We start from the raw sequence: 18,613 nt of genomic DNA, 5'->3' as shown, positions 1-18,613 counted from the left end.
TTTTCAGATAATTTTGTTCTTAATTGAAACAAATCAACATAGTTAGGCAGTTTTTTGTTCAAAAATATTTTCACTTTACTCGGTAATTTATAAAACTACATATTGGAAGTACAATCCAACGTGTCACATTAACAACCATCTATATCAAATGAGAATATACTAAAACAGACCATATATCATGTTGTTGCCCAATGCCCAATCTCATTGGAAGAAGTACAAAAGCAGAATCCCTCATCTCTCTCTCTCTCTCTTTCTCTCTCATGGCTGCTAGTGCTGGGCGCTGCATTGCACCTGCAAGTTTCATGGACTCAGAATCTGGAAAATGCAAATGCATTATTAGTTCAGACACAACAATATATAGTAGACAATCAATCCATGTCTCCAATCAAGTAAGTCTGTTTTAGTATTACTTCGCGTGACTAACTGTTTTTCACAAAAATAAGGTTTGACATTAAATTTTTGGAACAGAGACATAATAAATTTTATTCACTATCCATGAATGGTTGTCATGGGGATACAAGAGTTCCCTTAGGAACCGTTGAAACGAGGACGTTTCAATCTGTAATGACACCAGCATTGGCTATGGATCAACTCAACTCAACCATTTTCGAGTTGAAGTCCGACCCGCCTCCTTTTGAATCCGGAATTATGCGTCTCCAGGTAACCGTATTCTTTCATTTTTTTAATTTGGTGCACTTCAATTCTTTGATTTGTTCTGTTCGTTGAGGTTTGATGAAGCTCTATTCATACATAGCTGTAATGTAATGGTTGAAGAACAAGAATAGTTTATAGCCTCATATGACACGTGGTTGGTTGACAATCAACCATGTAGTGCAATCTCATTCCTTATCCTGCACTACTCTTTTACAAGACAATATGGGTTTGGTGTCATTGTGTCAGGTGCCAAAAATTCAACCAAATGCCATCGACTTGCTTTACTTTTTGTTTTTTATTTTTTTTTATTATGAACATATAAGGATATGATATTCATATTTTATTGTATAATCTCCTTTATTTATTTAATATTAAAAAGACATAATTATTCTTCGAAAAGGGAGTATTCTATTTTTTTTTTTGGAATAGTAACAATAACTCTTTTATTTCATTGAAAATGAAGGTAATTGTGAATATCATATAAAAAATATACAATTATTATTATTATTATTTTGTCAAAAAAATTTCCTCAACTAATCAATGGGATTACTTTCACTAAAATAGCCCCACTAAATCAAGTCAATTCAACAAATTATGTGAATTTAGTTAAAATATATTTTTTTCTTTCTTTCTTAAATAATAATATTTGAACTTACATTTTTTTATTAAATGCATCATCATATTTTTAATTTTAAAAAGTATAAAAAAAACTCTAAAATTCATAGTTATAAGTGCACTACGTAGTAAAATTCATGATTATAACTGCACTACTTAGTATTTATTTAGCATATATCTTAATATAGTTAAATCTTGCAATATATTTTTTGCTAATATTTTTTTTTTTCCTATTTAACCAAACAAAATGAGAGAATTACTTGTGAAAATAAATAATAAATAAAATTAATGTTTTATTATACAAATCATATAGATTGATAAAACTAGCCCCTTTTATTATTATTATTATTTTTTGGATAATATATATTTTCTCAACTCCCACTAAAAAACGAAAAAAAGTTGTGTCCACATTCTTGAGCTTAAAATCAAATACTCCTTATAATACTTAATTATTCTGGTAATGCTATTGAAAGGTACCAATTCAAGAGCGAATTGAAGCAATCGATTGGCTTCACGCTCAAGATCAACTCCTCCCTCGTTGTTTCTTCTCGGGTCGAACCCGAACTTTGGGTCTCCAACCCCATCCTTTCATAGATTCCGACAACACCCAGAATCTGATCGGCGTCGCCGGTGTTGGTTCCGCAGTTTTTTTCCGCCATTTCCGTCCCTTTTCACTAGACGATTGGCGCTCCATCAAGAGGTAACCACTTCAACACATATAGAAATACTGTTACTCATAATATTTTCTTTGCAAAATGTTTCAATCTTGTTTATATCCCTGTTTTTGTATATGTAGACACATGCATTATATATTAAATCATTACATAAACACTGTATAAAAATGAAGCACCATAGTGTGCTTTTCCCAACCAAAAAAAAAAAATCGAAAAATTTAAAAAAGGAGAGTCACTATTCATATTATTTTCTTTGATGCAATTCAGAAAACCATAATCACTGTTGTGGGTACTAGAAGTAATGTGCAAATCCACGTGGAGTTATTGTAGTCACTCTTGAAAGGGTTTTGATATTGGTAGAAACGCTGAGATTCATGACCCTTTTCAACTTCATACTTCGACAGCTCGATGTGGTTATCAGTCTTCTTCTTCTTTTTATTTTTTTATTTTATCTTTTTGAAATATTTGATTTATCAACAATTATGCGCTACTTTGTAGTTAGTAGTCTGGCTGTTACAACAGTCGCAAACCAAGAACACAATAAAAAAATCATCGAAAAGGTCAGCGCACACCAAACAAATAACACAAAGATTTATCTGGCAGGTGTGAAAAATTTCACAGGATATTACAAGTCACTCCCAAACCCTCTCTCTTCCTCTCGCTATCTTTCCTGCGATTTCTCTCATTACACACTCCAAATCCTAAACGCCCTTATATACTGGGTTACAAGAGAGTTCTAGAACCGAGTTCATGACCTACAAGAGAAAAACGGCTCAAAAGTTACAACCCAGGCCGAAACAAAATTCGGGCCACAACTTCACACCAGCTATAGTTGCACTTTGACTGTTTAGCCTGTTCATATTATATGCAGAGAAGATCAGTATGTTAAATGAATTATAATGGAGATAATTCTTTTTGATGCAATACAGTTGTTAGATTGCAAATCATATCTAAGTCACTGTATTGGTTTTAAACACCATTTAAGACATAAAAATATAACTGATGGAAGAATTACTTTCACTATTATCTGCAATTAGAAAGCTGTTATCTAGAAGTTCATAACCTAATTCGAAGTTCTTTTCATTAAAGGTTCCTATCTAAGGAATGCCCTCTGATTCGTGCTTATGGGGCTATCCGCTTTGATGCAAGGGCCAATATATCACCTGAATGGGAGGCTTTTGGTTCTTTCTACTTCATGGTTCCTCAGGTAAAACATTTGTTTTCCTTCCATGAAGTAGATATAGCCAGCTGTAGTATATAGAAATTGGGTCATTTTTATCTCTAGTGCATATAAAACCTATTGGCATATCCTAAATGGCAGGTTGAGTTTGATGAGCTTGAAGGAAGTTCGATGCTTGCCACAACCATTGCTTGGGACAATTCCCTTTCATGGACGTACGGGAAAGCAATTGCCGCACTTCAGGCCACAATGAGACAGGTCCATGCGTTTCAAGACTAGTTGATTCTTTTATGTTATTTACTAATAGGAAGGTCTTTACTAAATCTAGCTTATATGGTTATGCAGGTTTCCTCTATTATTGTAAAGCTGCAAAAAGAAGTTCCTAACACACACATCCTTAGCTATAATCATGCTCCTGGTAAGACATCTTGGGATCTTGCTGTTAATAGAGCTTTGCGGATGATAAGCAAAAACAACTCGGCACTTATTAAGGTACCATATAAAACTACATGCTATTCTACTAGACTGCAGTGCCTTTTTATTGTCTAACAGATGTAATAGCAACTAGCAAGCAGTAAATGCATTGCTTTCATCAGTATGTTCAGGCATTGAATATTTATATTGGTTCCTGTGATACTATGTTCCACTAATTTTCTCTCTTCAATACTCTCCATCTTCTTCTTTTTTTTTTTTTTGGTTAGGTAAGTACTCACACACACATTTCACAAATTGCCCACTACAGGGCTTGAACCCCTCACCTCCCCTTTGAGAGAGAAGAGGTTATACCATTGGGCTCTCCATCTTTTTCTTTTTACTCTTTTAGTTAGTTTTTGACGCATTAGGTTCGTCCTCTAAATTTAGGTTGTACTTGCACGTAGCAGCAGAGTTGTGACTACACCTGATATTGACCCTTTAACATGGTTGGCATGCTTACAGGTATCCTTACTTTACTTTCATATTCAATGAACCTTTTCTTGTGTTAACTTATATTCTCAGTACACTTAATTCATGTAGGCTGAAGGAGAAAATGCTTATCAATTTTGTCTTCAACCTTCCAATGCACCAGCATTTATTGGGAACACTGTAAGTATGATATATATCAGATTATTCAATAACAAAACTTATTTATTCCTTTTTCACAATGTATGCTTTTCTATGATCATCTATTTTTCCTTCAATCTGTACATTCCATAAATTTTTTTATCATGTTGCAAGTTTTGAGTGGTTACAAATAGTATGCATTTGGAGTTGCATTGCTTGAGGTTAAGATAGGAAGATGATAAGCATAATGTTCCCAAGTGGTGCTCTAGGAAGATAGCATGATGTTGTAAGCATCAGGATAATGCTTTTGATCCATTTCTTTATCCCACTTACTGTTGCACTTTACCTTGTGGTTTGTTATGGCACATGTTTGTAGAAGTCCCTTGACCATGGGAGTTTTGTGATAATATAGTACCCATTTATCATTATCAGAAAGACTAAGTGTAAAGGAAATAGAGAATAAATGATATAAATTGATTATATGGGAAAAGATAGAAATTTCTAAAAGAAGAAGTCACAATTGTCACTATAAAAGGGAATAGAATAATGCTTACCAAAAAAAAAATCAAATATATTAGGAGAAAATGTAAAAAGCCATTACACAATATTGGTTCCTCCTATGTGGGGTGCTAGGATGGTTAGACTGGATACAAATTTAATATTTGGTGTTATTTGCATAAAATAACTGACTTGAAATTCTAACCTGCATTCTCATGTTTGATAGTATTTTTAAAACATTGCACCAAGTACATGTTCGGAGAATGTAGAATAAATATAATCCCACACGTCCACTCCAAGTAGGATTAGACGATCACACTAAAGTGCATTTTTGGGAACATATAGACAAATCAATACGAAGTTTACCTAATGGAGAGTATATTTTGAGGATGATACTTAAATAAATTTAACAAGATCATGGAAGTTATAAGATGGTGTGCAGTGGACATGGGTTTGGAGACGGGAATGATTCCGGGGAAACTATCCTGACTTTGCCATGTTATATGATCTTATGATGGTAAATACGTGTTTTAAAAAGAGATATAAAACCTAATAGCCTTTAAATGTGACTTAAATAGGAAATAGACTTTTTCAATTTGAATAATAAATTGGCCTACAAGCAAAGATTGATGGTTACTCTTGTTGAGAGTTTGTCCTCACAAAATAAATTGATGGTTGTAATGGTTAGCCTAGGAGACTGCTTTTCATTATGCTATGGACTTTTTTGAAGGACTTTTACACTGTATTTGAACTGAAGGAAGTGGAAGGAAAAGAAAGGAAAGGAAGATGAAATGATAGCTTAAATCATGTTTGGTTTGAAAATAAGGGTGGGAGGTTATTACTTTCCTTTCCTTTATGTTATTCCTCCTCAGTTATCCTGAAAGGATTTAAGGTTAACATTTAACAGTATCCTCTCCTTTCATTTCTTTTTTATCATAAAGCTATTATCTCCTTTCGCTTCTCTTCTATGTATCCGAACGCACCATTATTATGTGATAAAATTCTCTGTTGTATGTGTTCTCCATTTAATACATTTTCAGATAATTAAACGCTAAACATCTGACTATTCTTTTGAAGATACAACTTCTTGAAACTGATGTTGGGATTGTGTCTGTTTTCTGTTACTCACTTGTACAAAACTTTGAGAATAGCCAGAGCAACTATTTTACCGAAACTCGCTTAGCATTTGTAGTGAGGCTTTGGCTGGGACTCGAGCTAGAGGTGGATCAAAGGCCCTGGATCTTCAGATAGAACTTGAATTACTTTCCAGGTTTATTTTATAAATTCATGGTTATCTATATCGTATATGATACTGTAAATACTAACATTTCCTTGTGAACAATTTAATTGCCAATTTGTGTTTTTTCATTGTTTCCTCTTTTGTTCATTTTGCAGTGCTAAGGACCATCGTGAGTTTACCATAGTACGAGATTGCATAAGAAGAAAACTAGAGGCACGTGATGTTGACTACCATCTCCTCAGAACTATATTTCTTGTCTATAGGGAGACACATCTGTACAACTACTTCTATTATTGTTCTTATTGACATTATTATTAGTATTACTTTTCAGCAACTTGTTTTAAGACCATTCTACTTTGTTTTTCTATTGCTTGGATGGAAAGGGAGCTCTCTCCAACAGGCTAGTGGCCTAGCAGTACCAGGCCCCTACTTCCCAAAGGGAGGTCAGGGGTTCGAGCCTCAATGGAGGCAGTGTGAGTACCAAGTAAGAAAAAAGAAAGAAAAAGGGAGCTCTCTCTTCCTCTCTCCACACTGTTGCTTCTAGTGTTTATGTGGCTTGGTGTCACGATTCTGAGCATTCCTCTTAGTGCTTCTTCTCCTTGTCTGGTTAGCGGTTGATATACTAGCCTATCAATGATGGCACATTCTGAAGATAGGAGGTGTATTAATTGTGACAGAATTTTCCCTACCTAACCTCATCATCATCATCCTTGCTTTTATATATGTGAACGGGGTTGGCCTGCCCCTGCCTACCCCCTCCTACATATATCCTACATTTCCCTGTAAACAATGTGATATATGATAGGACATAGTTGCAGGCATATCACCATCATGATGGGCACATAGTTTATGCTCACTTGGTTTAGTCACTATCAACTATTTTGGAACATCAATGCCTTTCTGCATTCTTTGTGCTTTGCAGGCTGTATGTATCAAGGTATTGGTGGAACCAAAGAAATCAATTCGAAAGCTCCCAAGAGTTCAACATCTCCATGCCCAACTAATAGGGAGGCTGAGAAGTGAAGATGATGAGGTAAGATCTTATAGGCAGCGTCACTAGATGAAGTTTTCTTCCAAAATTTCATATGGAATAGACGTTCAGTCAGACTGCTATCTGTGCGTCCTTCCACATCGGGTTTACATTTTTTATCCAGTTAATATATTTTCATAAACTAATAATCTCATGAATTCTCATTTTGTCCTTTTCAAATACTTTTAGATTTGGAATGTTTCATATTGTTAAATAATGAATATCTGATAGCTGACTTTATCACTTTTCTCTTAAACATAAAGTGCTAACTATTTTCTCTTTTTTCAGTTTGACATTTTGTCCTCTCTTCATCCAACTCCTGCAGTTTGTGGGTTTCCTACAGAAGAAGCACGATTCTTGATTGCAGAAACTGGTATGTGTTTATCATTCTATGATTTATTGATTAAAAAAATATTAGATATTTTTTTTTGAGATTATTTATCTTATGGCTTGATGAACTCCATTTCATCTAATAATTAGATTTTTAAAGATGGTCTCCTGTAAAGCTTCTGTTAAGGCCCAACTCATTTTTATTGTTCAAATCAATGTATAGAATTGATGAATGAACACACACACATAAAAAGAATATTATGCTGATCAAAGTTATTACTAATATACTAGTTGATGCTAAAATCCTAGATCAAGTCATCACCAATTTAGCTAGGGTGCTCTCAAATGCTCAACTATTTGAACCGGTTGATATATGAGAAGGGAAATCAGCCTAGTAAACTCGTGAAAAGATGCAATGCATAGATTTACTGTAGCCATGTAATGTTCTTCCTAATTAAGGAAGAGGTAGATTGAATGCAGTGCGTCATTTCTCTTTCAGAATGAGTGGCATATTTATACTAGCAATCTAGCGTACAACGCCAATCGCCCTCCTTGTGTATTTAGGACTTGCTAATAGTTATTAAGTTGATCTATTATTTTTTAACTTTTGTCCCACTTTTCCAACTCTTGACTCAATATTTTGTGTTTGCATGACAAAAATGTGGCATCATGTAATATGTTATTTTGTTTGAGCTGCATATGGTGTGTTAAAAAATCATGGTCATCTTATTTCTATAGTTCTTTCTTCAACCCTTCTCCCCAATCATCATGTTGATTTCTTGGTGGTGATTTGTTGAGAGTGAAAGTGGTTTGAGCAATGTTCTTATGGTGGTGGCACTTAATGTAACGATCCTAACTGATGCCAAAATTTTAAAAAAAAATTTGGCATGGCCTCCGCTAAAAATCGTCCTACAACAACCTGTTTAAAAGCATTTTTAACCTGTCCCAACACAATAAACATCTAATACATTCCATGGTGGTACAACCACATACTATATCATCCAAGTATCATAATTACAGTCCCAAAATACAAGATTAAGATCAAATGTCTATGCTTTACAAGCCCATAGGTATAATTATAATATTCAAAGTCCATAAGTCATTGTACAAAATACATTATGTTGTCTTACAAAAATAGAGTGACCCAAGTACAAAAACAACAAAATAAGCTCCTAATCCATACTAAGTCTGTGGTAGAATGTCATCCGCAACTTCTTTCCCGTTTCCTGTAAAAAATGTTAAATAAAAGGGGTGAACAAAATTGCTCAGTAGGTGGTGCCTAAGACACACCTCTTGTGTCCCCGTGAATCCAAACAAGGAATAGGACAATAAGAATTTGGGGTCATGCAAAGCCGGGAAAACACAATATCAATTCTAAGTTCAAAGCAAATAAATTTCGTGCTATGAATGCAATGTTATGCATGTCTCTCCCCATTTTGAGAAAAACATCATCACTTCACCAAACTGTTAATATAACCCGCCCTTTGGTGACTCCGCAGCGACACGAGAAAAGGATTGACTACTGTCCCTGACCTTTGGTACCTCCGCAGCGTCATTTGGGGCCCAGATAGCTCAACCACGCTAGGGCAATCTCCCTAGTTCCCTCTAGGCTATATTAACATACCGGCCCTTTGGTGACTCTGCGGCGACAGAGTTTTTCTCAAAAACCCTTTCATCAAATTCTCCCAAAAATCTCTTTTTCATCTATTTCAAATCATTTCACCCTTTTCATACCCCATGCTTTGAATGCATGTTACATGCCTTTTTAATACCATAAAAATATGGGGAAAATTAATGTTACACAACTAGCATGCTTCTTCATAACAATTTTTTTACAATTTAATGAACACAACAAGCATAGAAGATCAACAATTAGGCATACTTTCCATGTAGAACAATAAATACACATAATAGCATACTTCACATACACAATTAAAATCATTTAAGAGATTATCAGTTCAAATCTAGCATGATTGACAATAATTAAAGTCGGGAAACTCACAAAGGAACAAGAATTTGAGTATTAGAGACCCCTACCTCTAAAGTAATGAAAAACCCCAAATTGATGCCCTAAATTTTCGAAAATTAAGGAGTGCACCAAACTAGAAATTGCTCCTATCAACTTGTAGGCCTCGCTGTGAGCTTCAATTTACTGCAAACGGCACTTCAAAATACCAAGAGATGAGGAATTAATCAAGCTTAATTGTGTAGAAGAAAAAAAGAAAAGCAAGCGGCAGAAAGGGAGCAAGCCGAGAGAGAAGAAAAAAAGAAAAACAGTGGGTCTGTCATGACCCATTACCCATCTTATGGACTTAAAATTGGAGTGGGTCCCGCCCATTTTTTTTTTTCTTTTCTTTTCTCTTTGTCTTTTGCTTTTAAATTACACCTCACACACAAATATATATATATGAAAAACTTAAACATTACATTCTCCCTAACTTAAAAAGATTTCGCCCCCGAAATCAAGACATACCTGAGGAAGAAAACAACGTTGGGTACTTGGAGCGAACCTCCTGTTCGAGTTCCCAAGTAGCCTCCTTGACTCCGTGGTGTCTCCAAAGAACTTTCACCATTGGTATCGTCTTGTTCCTCAACACCTTCTGCTTTGTGTCAAGGATCTGAACTGGTCCCTCTTCATAGGAAACATCCTCATCAATGTCCACATCAACCCAACTCAAAATGTGAGATGGATTCGGCTCATACTTTCGTAGCATCGATACATGAAAAACATTGTGGACCCTGTCCAACTGTGGTGGCAAAACAAGTTTGTAGGCAACCTCTCCTACACGGTCTAAAATCAAATGGTCCAATGAATCGTGGCGACAACTTGCCACTTTTCCCAAATCTTATCAATCCTTTCCGTGGAGAAACCCGTAGAGAAACAAAGATAACGGTCGTCTCCGCTTATCTGCATAGCTCTTCTGTCGGCTCTGAGCTGTAAGTAACCTCTGTCTAATCAGCTTAATCTCATGACCCATTACCCATCTTATGGACTTAAAATTGGAGTGGGTCCCACCCATTTTTTTTTCTTTTCTTTTCTCTTTTTCTTTTGCTTTTAAATTACACCTCACACACAAATATATATATATATGAAAAACTTAAACATTACACTTAATGGGGGATTAAAGGTGTTTGCTTGGTGATACAGTTGAGCCCCTAAAATTTAATATTCTATTACTTAATAGTCTTTAGGAGTTAATAGTTTTTGGAGAAACAATTTTGTTTCTAGCTGTATAATAAATAATTGGGTTAATTACAACGACACCCCTTGAGGTTTGACATATTGACAGCCATATACAACTTATTTCTTTTTTAGACAAAGACAACCCCTGTGATAATTTTGATCCAAACAAGCCCTTAAAATGTTAGAAAAGACGAAATTATCCTTCAATATTTAATTCAATATTATTGTAAAATATCATAACTCATGAAAAGTCAAATTTGCCCTTATATATATTCATTATTAACCTTATATATATATATATATACATATATGTGGAAGAGCAGCAGGGAAGAGAGCACCAGCCGCCGCCGCCGCCGCCTCATCGACGCCGCCCCACTACCAGTCTACACTGCTACACCCAATTCCCCAATCTCTCTCGACCAACCACTGCAAAGCCACACAAAACCCAACAAACATGATGAAGTGGAGGAACGGTGGAGGGGTGTTTTTATTCTAAATTTTATCCTCTGTCTCATCACTTTCTCTCTCTAGAATATATAACAGTAATTATATATAACACCAAAATTGAAAGGGCTATGGGATTTGTATTCAGTTTGAGGGCCATAACCAAAGAAGAACTAGAAAGGGCTCTGTACAAGGCTAAATAGATCGTTTCCTCCAACCTCGTCGTCGTCTTTAGGTACTTTCTCTCCCTCTATATATGTATATTTATATGTAAGATTCAATTATTCATCCTGGGAACAAATTTAATTTTACCATGGGTGATTGAAATGATCTCCTTTCAGTCCGATAATTGTGCTCCACGAACTGTCTGACCGCGACGCCGTTGACGGAGGCAGGGGTTTTAGATGACGGTGCGGGTTGGGGCAGAGGCCATTGCCGGAAAGTATGCCGGAGTTTTTATTGGCTAGAGGCCGTTGTTGAGCAAATCAGAATTCGAGCCGGCAATGAGGAATCAGTGGCGATTCCGGCGACGATTTTCTGGTCCACGATTCGCGATTCCTGTAACAGCTCGATGGCATCCTTGTCATCCACATCAGTTGAACCTTCGAGACTCATCAAGGCCAACGACTTCTTCTCTTCGACAACGACGGTGATCAAGACGTCCTCAACGCAGAGCTCGAAACGGCAGTGGTGGCGGCACAGCATGGCACAGAGCTCGGCCTTTCCACCACCGGTCATCAAGTTTGGTGAGGATCTATAGGTTGGGTTTGAGGTCTAGGCATCATCTTCTCAAGTGTATGAGATTGGGGGTTTGAGATTTATATATATATCTATAAATCTATGTGTCTATGCAATTGGGATTTTTTGTGGGGTTTTCATGGGTTCAATTGACTGGATTTTTTGCGGGTGGTTGCAATGGTGGGTGGAGAGAGAGAGAGAAGGGGTAGGCAGTATTGGTGGTGGCGACTGATGGGTGGTGGCTGCGGTGGTGGCTATGGTAGGGTATTTTGGTCAATAAAAAAATAATTGTATTAGATAAATTGGTAATTGAATGTGTCAAGGGTAATAATGTCAATTTAAGACCATTGGAGTGTCTTTGTTAACTTTATCAAATCTAAGGGGTGTCATCATACAAAAATGACTCAACTTATATATCGCTGTCATTATGTCAAACCTCAGGGGGTGTCGCTGTAATTAACCCTAGATAATTTTACGACTAAATACTTCAATTTTTTTAAAAATTGTACTGTGGTATTAATAATTAGTAAAAGAATTATATGCATATATGTATAATTATTATATTAAAATTCTTACTAACTTTAAATTTATTAGTAATAAAGAATATCGGGAGCTTTCTTATAACATAAATTATATATAATACATATTTTATGTGAAAAAATTTCATTGCCCTTGGAAACATGAATGATTGTTCTAACGTTCTATTGAAAATTCTATTTTTTGGGGTTTCCCAAGATTATTAATTACTAGAAGGCCAACTGTAGGTACTAGGTAATGATGGCTGATATGGATGAAGGTGGTGGTGGTGAAGAGGTAGTTATTTGTCTTGGTTCTCGGTTCTATTTTGAAATATTCTCCATTTTTCATCAATTTTCGAAGATCTCCTGTAATTAGCTTCCCTTACCTTCAACATCTGTGAAGCTCCCTCTTCAAGCTAGTGTGCTATTGTTGGAATTTGGTGGAGTTTTGATTCTGCTGTGGAGGATTGTGCCCCTAGTGCAAAATTTCAGATTGCAAATGGGGTTGCCCAAATTCAAATCACACTCCAATTCATCCTTGATTGCAGGACCAAACATATTACTACAGAAACTTTATCTGGATTCTGTATCTGTATATTGCACAAGTAGTTTCTATAAAAATAATTTTCATAATTATTTCTTTCCCCTTTACTGTGCCAGAGCTTGTTTCTATCTTTATTCCTTGACAGGTGAAAAATCATTTATAAAAAATGTAATTCTTGTACCCCTTTGTATTCAGCTGTGATGCAATGCTTCAGTTAAGATATTTTAGATCCTCAATCAATTGTAAACAAGAAAACTATATTCTGGATATTACTCATCCAAGTGAAGTATTGCTCAATTATGTTGTACAGAGATGTTTGACCGAGGACTGTATGCTGGTCCTGTTGGTTGGTTTGGAGGAGGAGAGAGCGAGTTTGCTGTTGGAATAAGATCAGCATTGGTGGAGAAGGTAAGTTAAACTTACCTGATTGGCGATGACTTTTCTCCTTAATAATTGTCAAACTGTAGTGCTAGGAAACTATAATCAGATGAACTTGTGTGTTTACAATAGAATGGACAAGTGAATTTGCATATTTTGTTTTAAGTGACTGGAACTCCGGTCGCACATATTTACTTTCTTGTTCTTCTTGTTGTACTCCACCCCCCACGCAACCGAATAGGTTGAAATTGTAGTAGTCGGAAAAATGTGGTTACTTCATATATAACATCCTCGGAATTTCAAGATTTTCTTTGTTCTAATCCATATAATTTTATATTCACGTCATTACCAAATGCTGGCTTATTTGATTCGCAGGGTCTCGGTGCATTGATTTATGCTGGAACTGGAATAGTGGAAGGAAGTAATTCATCTGGAGAGTGGGAGGAACTGGAACTAAAGACATCTCAGGTTTATATACATGTCTGTATGTGTTTTTTTTTTTTTTTTTTCCCTTGTTTTGGGAAAGGAGGGGAAGGGGTTTGTTATGGGGGTAAATTTGTGTTCCTACACATGAAAATTTTGCACAGCTCTCTATCTTATCAATTTTGAATTTTGTCTGTATGCATACAAGCTTCTTTGTGTTGGAGTGCATCAAGGATTGATCATTTCACATCATTCGAAAGTACATTTGAGGAATAATAATAGGAACTAAAGTCCTTTTGTTTTCTTTCTTTTTCTTCTTCTTCTTCTTCTTCTACTTCTTTTTTTTTCCCTTTCTTTATTTTATTTTTTTGTCATGTGTGTCACTTATGATGCAGTTTACCAAATTGATGAAACTAGAGGTGCCTCTCTCTTGATACTAAGAAACAGTGACTCAAGGACTGCGTACTGTGAAGGTTAGTGGTTCTGACATAAAAATTACATCTTGGAGCATCTTTTTGAAAATCGTATTGTTTTTTCCTGTTAGATGGTTTCTTGCAGAAATAACTTTGAACTTTGAGAGTTTCACCGATCACATAACTACACATTGTAATTTTTATCATTTCTGTACAGAAATCAAGCATTGTAAACGTATTTTCCCTTGAGCATATCATGTCATCGTGTTTGAGCTAAAATGATTCTCTTTGATTGGTAGCAGTCTGGTTCACCAGTTTGGTCTCCAATTCAGTTTATTCTTTTATATTTTCAGTCAAGTCCTTATCCATTTTTGATAACATCTATACTAGACAATTTGCTTCAACTTTAGGACGATAATTGGCCGATCTGTTCGGTAATCTCATGGAATTTTCATCTTGTAGACACTAAAAGTGTACTAGTTATCTTGTTACAGATGCATATAAATCCAAGGCATGATATTCATAGACTATGGAAGAAGAGATTATTTCAACTTCAGCTACAGAAGCGCAGATGTGCAGATTGTTTTCTTTTCCCCATTTGTTATTAAGTGAACAAACTGCCAAGTTCGATGTCACTAGCCAGTTCCAACCATATTCAATTATCACAACTAGTTTAGTGATGTCTTACATCAACTCTATTCTTTTGTAATCTACTTCACATACCAATCTTTGGATAGTTGGTGTCGGATTGTACTCTGATCAGAGGACGGAAGTTAATATAATTTGAATTTCAGTTTCATATTAAACTTGTAATTGCATTACAAATCTGATCCGTATAAATACCTTTTCTCTTGTTTGTTCTTACTAAAAGACATGTCTCTTCATGTCTAACACCTTTGAATTCTACTAGGGAGCTATACTTGAATTTCCTAGCACAATTAGTCATCTTTCATCCCATCCCAGAACAAATAATGTACAGAAAAGATCAAAGCAGATTATAATCATTGTCTATCATATTTTTTTGAAATCTTCTCTTGGGAGCGGGAATTCAATACACGATGTTCTTGAAAAATAATGCTTGTCCCAGCTAGCATGGCATTATAAGATTGAAGGCAGAACTAGTAATTCTTGTTCTTTTTCAAGCAAGACATTAACGTTGAAATTATTTTGCATAAAGTGACTGTTTTTTATGTATTTCGGAAATACTTTTTGAAAGGAAAATGTTATATTACTATGTTCAATGAAAACTTGACAAAAGTTTTACTAAAAAATCGAAAAGTGGGCGTAGGACTATGCCGAAGAGTTCGGGCCAAATCCTGAAGAAAGCTTCATTTCTGAAAATTGCTAGGCTTCCCTTTTATTCACTCATATTCTTTCTCCGATATCTACCTCAACTCTCCTACAAGAGAGTAAATATTGAATTACCCTATGATATTGTTTATGTTTAATTCCCTTCACTTCCAGTTCCTATTTTAACGACACGGATTGATTTGAGTCCCCATTTAGACATTACACAAAAAATTTAACTAACTAGCATGGCTGCTTAGGTCTGCAGTTAAGAGAACCAGCAAAGCGTGTGAGCCTTCTCACATATGACCCAGGCTTTGGTTTGATCAAATCCTTCTTGTCGAAGCTCTTTTTCAGGTCTCCGTGATCAACCAAATCGCTCTTGGTGAAGGCCAGTTTTGGGTCTCCGGATTGCCTGAAAAATGCTCCGTTCATCAAAAGATCTCCCTCTGATCTCCACAACCAATTCTTCCACACGCTCTCTGGTGCGTAGTCCCTCTTTGTCACCTACGCCACCACAAACATACATCAGCATGCAATAATTTGTCATAGTGATTCATGTAACCTATCCAAATAGTTGAATTGAGTTGATTGGCCGAGTATTTCTATATATATATATATAGGAATAGAGATATATCGTTACCTCTTTGGCAGCTGGGTTGGGGGGAGCAATGAAGCGGTTACCCTGGCTAAGGATAGTAGGATGTTGGCTGCCTCCAATGGCATACATGAGCCAATGGGTGTAGTCATTGTTGACGGCATGGACGAGCCCCCACCGGCACCGAGGCATCCTTTGCACCAGCCCCTGACCAAAGTGGTTGAAAGCAACTGTAATTTGCATTATTGCATCGTCTGAGGTGCTATCACTTGCACCAAACAACATAACCTGCATACAATGCATGCTTCAATTCTCAATATATATACATACTATACATATATATATATATATATTCTCAAAATCTGTGATTGACATAGTATGGACAAAGTTAAGATTACCTCGTTATGGTGGGTAAAGTGGCAGTTGGAGATGGTAATGGCAGTGGAACCTCCAATAGCGTCTATTAGTCCGTCATAGCAATTGGACATGGAAAGATGATCGATCCAAACATTTGTGGATCCAAAGATGGAGACTCCATCACCATCACTATGTGAGCGAAAGCCGTAGTGATCAAGCGAGTCCCTGATAATGCCACCATTGCCCTGCTTAACATCATGAATGTGGAGGCCATGGATGATCACATTTTTCACATACTGTATCATGATGCCAGCACCATTGGCAATGTGCACGTTAGCTCCGCGTGCATCGATGGTCTTATGGCTGGTCATGATAAGCTCCTCGCTTAACCTGATCACCATGTTGTGTGCAAATATGATCCAAAGTGGCTCTGTCTGAATGACTGCATGGCGTAAGGTGCCCGGTTTAGGGTTAACCATGTCACTGTCAGACGGGTCAGTGACCACATAAATTTTGCCACCTTTGCCTCCTCTGGTGTGGCGGCCAAACCCCAGGACACAACGGGCTAGCCTCTGTCGGTCTTTATCCCAGTTTTTCCGGCACCTCCAGCACCGGTCAATGGGGTTTGTGGCCAAGCAAGGGCCTTTATACTTGTGTAAATGCCTTCTTGTGCTGTTGTGACCATTCAAAGATCTTCACCAACAAAGCAATTAGTTCTCATTATGAACACAAACCATTAACACCAAATGAGACAATTTGATCATCAAAACCAAAAGAAAGAAAGAGAATGAATGAATTTACTTGTGGACGTTGCCATTGAAATGATTCATAACATCCTCAGGATTCGGATGGTAGGCCTCGCGAGCGGTCTTCTTGGCTTCCTGGGCACGCTTCTGCCAGACCTCATCAAAATGGCCAATGTTGGCCTCTATGGTGGAAACCATCACAACAAAAGAAACTAAAAATAACAAATTAAGCTTAAATCCTACCATTATTTTGGTTCTTTTAATTCCTATCTATATTTTTTAAAACCAGTTTTATGTACTATTTTTATTTTTATTTTTATTTTTATTTTTTTATTATTATTTTTTTTTCTACACACCTGTTGGTGGTGGTATAAGAAATATAGGGCAAGGACAAGACCTACTAAACCTATATATACAAAGATATATATTGGTAAGTTTAATTGAAATGATGGGGGAAGGAGGGATGATTTAAATACAATTAGAAGGAAATCTAAATGAAGCAAATGAAATGAGAACAAGAAGAAGAGAGGGAAGAGTGGGCAACCACTTCCCAATAACGGTCAAGTGGTGAGTGGTGACTTATTTGCTTTCTTTTCACTGGATGATATCTATTTGGGATTTGGGGCTCTATATTCTAGGAGTGGAAGAGAATTGCAATCATTGAGTTTGGCCCCAACCCTTTTGGAGTTGTGCCTATTTATAACTCTTATTTATATGTTGTAAGGCGCTGCATTTGCCAATTATAATTAATATCATAATGGTTTAAATTTTTAAGTAGTCTAATTTTAATTTCATGACCTAAATTCCAAACACCAAAAGTACAAGATTTCAGTTGCTTGATTTACCTGTCATAGACTCACAGATGGCTTGGTTTGTCATTCAAAAGATAGAAAACTGTTTTAAGAGATATATAAAAGACATTTTTTCAACTAAGTTTTCAGAAATTATTAATAAAGCATGTTTTTGTACAATTTTATAACTTATAATTATCATAAAACAAAATATTGAACCAAACATGCCCTTATGGGCAGTTAGTAAATTCAATGTATATGTTGGGCTAGCTTGACCCATTTTCAACCCTAATTATGATCTGATTTATATGTGATGACCTCCGTGGACAGGTGTGATGTGGGCAAGCACTGGTAAAATATAAGATGTCGTGGTCTAAGTCACATAAAGCGGGGACTGGAGCGAGAACGAATTCGAGAACAGTAGCGTGAGAGCGGCATAATTAAGTCATAAGCAGTAAGAATTTAAACAAGAGCGCACACGAAACGTGAGAGCGGGAGCGCGCTCGGAGCGTGAGAATGACACTTGTTGAAAAGAATTGTGTGACTTAGGTCGGAGCGTGAGAATGACACTTGTTGAAAAGAATTGTGTGACTTAGGTCAAAATCCCACATCGCTTGAAAAATGTGAAGTGATGATATATATAGGTTTTACATCAACGCGTTTTAAAGTGATGATAGTCGTGAACGTACCAGAACTCTGAAGTTAAGCGTGCTCAATTTGGAGTAGTACTAGGATGAGTAATTCCTTGAAAAGTTTCTAATCCAGGAAAATCAAAAACTAATAATATTGCACTTGAGTAAGGTGAGAATTGTTACAATATATATATCAATATTTCCAAAACAAGAAGGCTTTAACATGTATTTAGATGTAAAAAGTAATATGGATTTTTATGTAAATGTGTCAGAAGTGTTAGGTACATTTTAGTGTTGC

General features: G+C 36.1%; 2 protein-coding genes across 4 annotated transcripts; one reads left to right on the top strand and one right to left on the bottom strand.

The window, feature by feature from the left end:
* Positions 1-204: 204 nt before the first annotated feature.
* LOC132286826 (isochorismate synthase, chloroplastic) lies at positions 205-14,717 on the top strand. 3 transcript variants are annotated; one of them, XM_059789226.1, is made up of 16 exons: positions 205-389; positions 469-660; positions 1,743-1,969; positions 3,033-3,150; positions 3,265-3,381; positions 3,469-3,615; positions 3,985-4,059; positions 4,138-4,206; positions 5,814-5,932; positions 6,058-6,115; positions 6,825-6,935; positions 7,221-7,305; positions 13,001-13,098; positions 13,444-13,536; positions 13,887-13,964; positions 14,399-14,717. In XM_059789226.1, the coding sequence occupies exons 1-15, from the start codon at positions 261-263 to the stop codon at positions 13,923-13,925; spliced, it is 1,677 nt and encodes a 558-aa protein (XP_059645209.1). In that variant the 5' UTR covers positions 205-260; the 3' UTR covers positions 13,926-13,964; positions 14,399-14,717. The 3 variants fall into 3 exon arrangements, with proteins under 3 accessions (XP_059645209.1, XP_059645208.1, XP_059645210.1); XM_059789225.1 differs by having other exon boundaries at positions 13,444-13,548; XM_059789227.1 differs by lacking the exon at positions 3,985-4,059 and having other exon boundaries at positions 13,444-13,548.
* A 276-nt stretch (positions 14,718-14,993) lies between these two features.
* On the bottom strand, positions 14,994-17,480 carry LOC132286827 (pectate lyase-like). The gene is made up of 4 exons (XM_059789228.1): positions 16,948-17,480; positions 16,188-16,839; positions 15,835-16,077; positions 14,994-15,698 (listed from the first exon to the last, which is right to left on the bottom strand). The coding sequence occupies exons 1-4, from the start codon at positions 17,136-17,138 to the stop codon at positions 15,435-15,437; spliced, it is 1,350 nt and encodes a 449-aa protein (XP_059645211.1). The 5' UTR covers positions 17,139-17,480; the 3' UTR covers positions 14,994-15,434.
* Positions 17,481-18,613: the final 1,133 nt, after the last annotated feature.

The sequence above is a fragment of the Cornus florida genome, unplaced genomic scaffold, assembly GCF_030987335.1.
Source record: "Cornus florida cultivar Cherokee Brave unplaced genomic scaffold, ASM3098733v1 CherokeeBrave_3.0.0_Hap2_Chr11, whole genome shotgun sequence".
NCBI lineage: Eukaryota > Viridiplantae > Streptophyta > Magnoliopsida > Cornales > Cornaceae > Cornus > Cornus florida.
Note: the sequence above shows the minus strand (reverse complement) of the source record. Positions and strands in the feature narration are given on the sequence as shown.

Bases quoted from the DNA above. Each gene is read 5' to 3' on its own strand.
- LOC132286827 (XM_059789228.1), bottom strand. From the start codon at position 17,138: ATGGTAGGATTTAAGCTTAATTTGTTATTTTTAGTTTCTTTTGTTGTG. The intron at 16,840-16,947 runs GTAAATTCATTC...TTGTTGGTGAAG, and splicing joins TTCAATGGCAACGTCCACAA to ATCTTTGAATGGTCACAACA. The intron at 16,078-16,187 runs GTAATCTTAACT...CATTGTATGCAG, and splicing joins ACTTTACCCACCATAACGAG to GTTATGTTGTTTGGTGCAAG.
- LOC132286826 (XM_059789225.1), top strand. From the start codon at position 261: ATGGCTGCTAGTGCTGGGCGCTGCATTGCACCTGCAAGTTTCATGGAC. The intron at 661-1,742 runs GTAACCGTATTC...TGCTATTGAAAG, and splicing joins CCGGAATTATGCGTCTCCAG to GTACCAATTCAAGAGCGAAT. The intron at 5,933-6,057 runs GTTTATTTTATA...TTCATTTTGCAG, and splicing joins GAACTTGAATTACTTTCCAG to TGCTAAGGACCATCGTGAGT.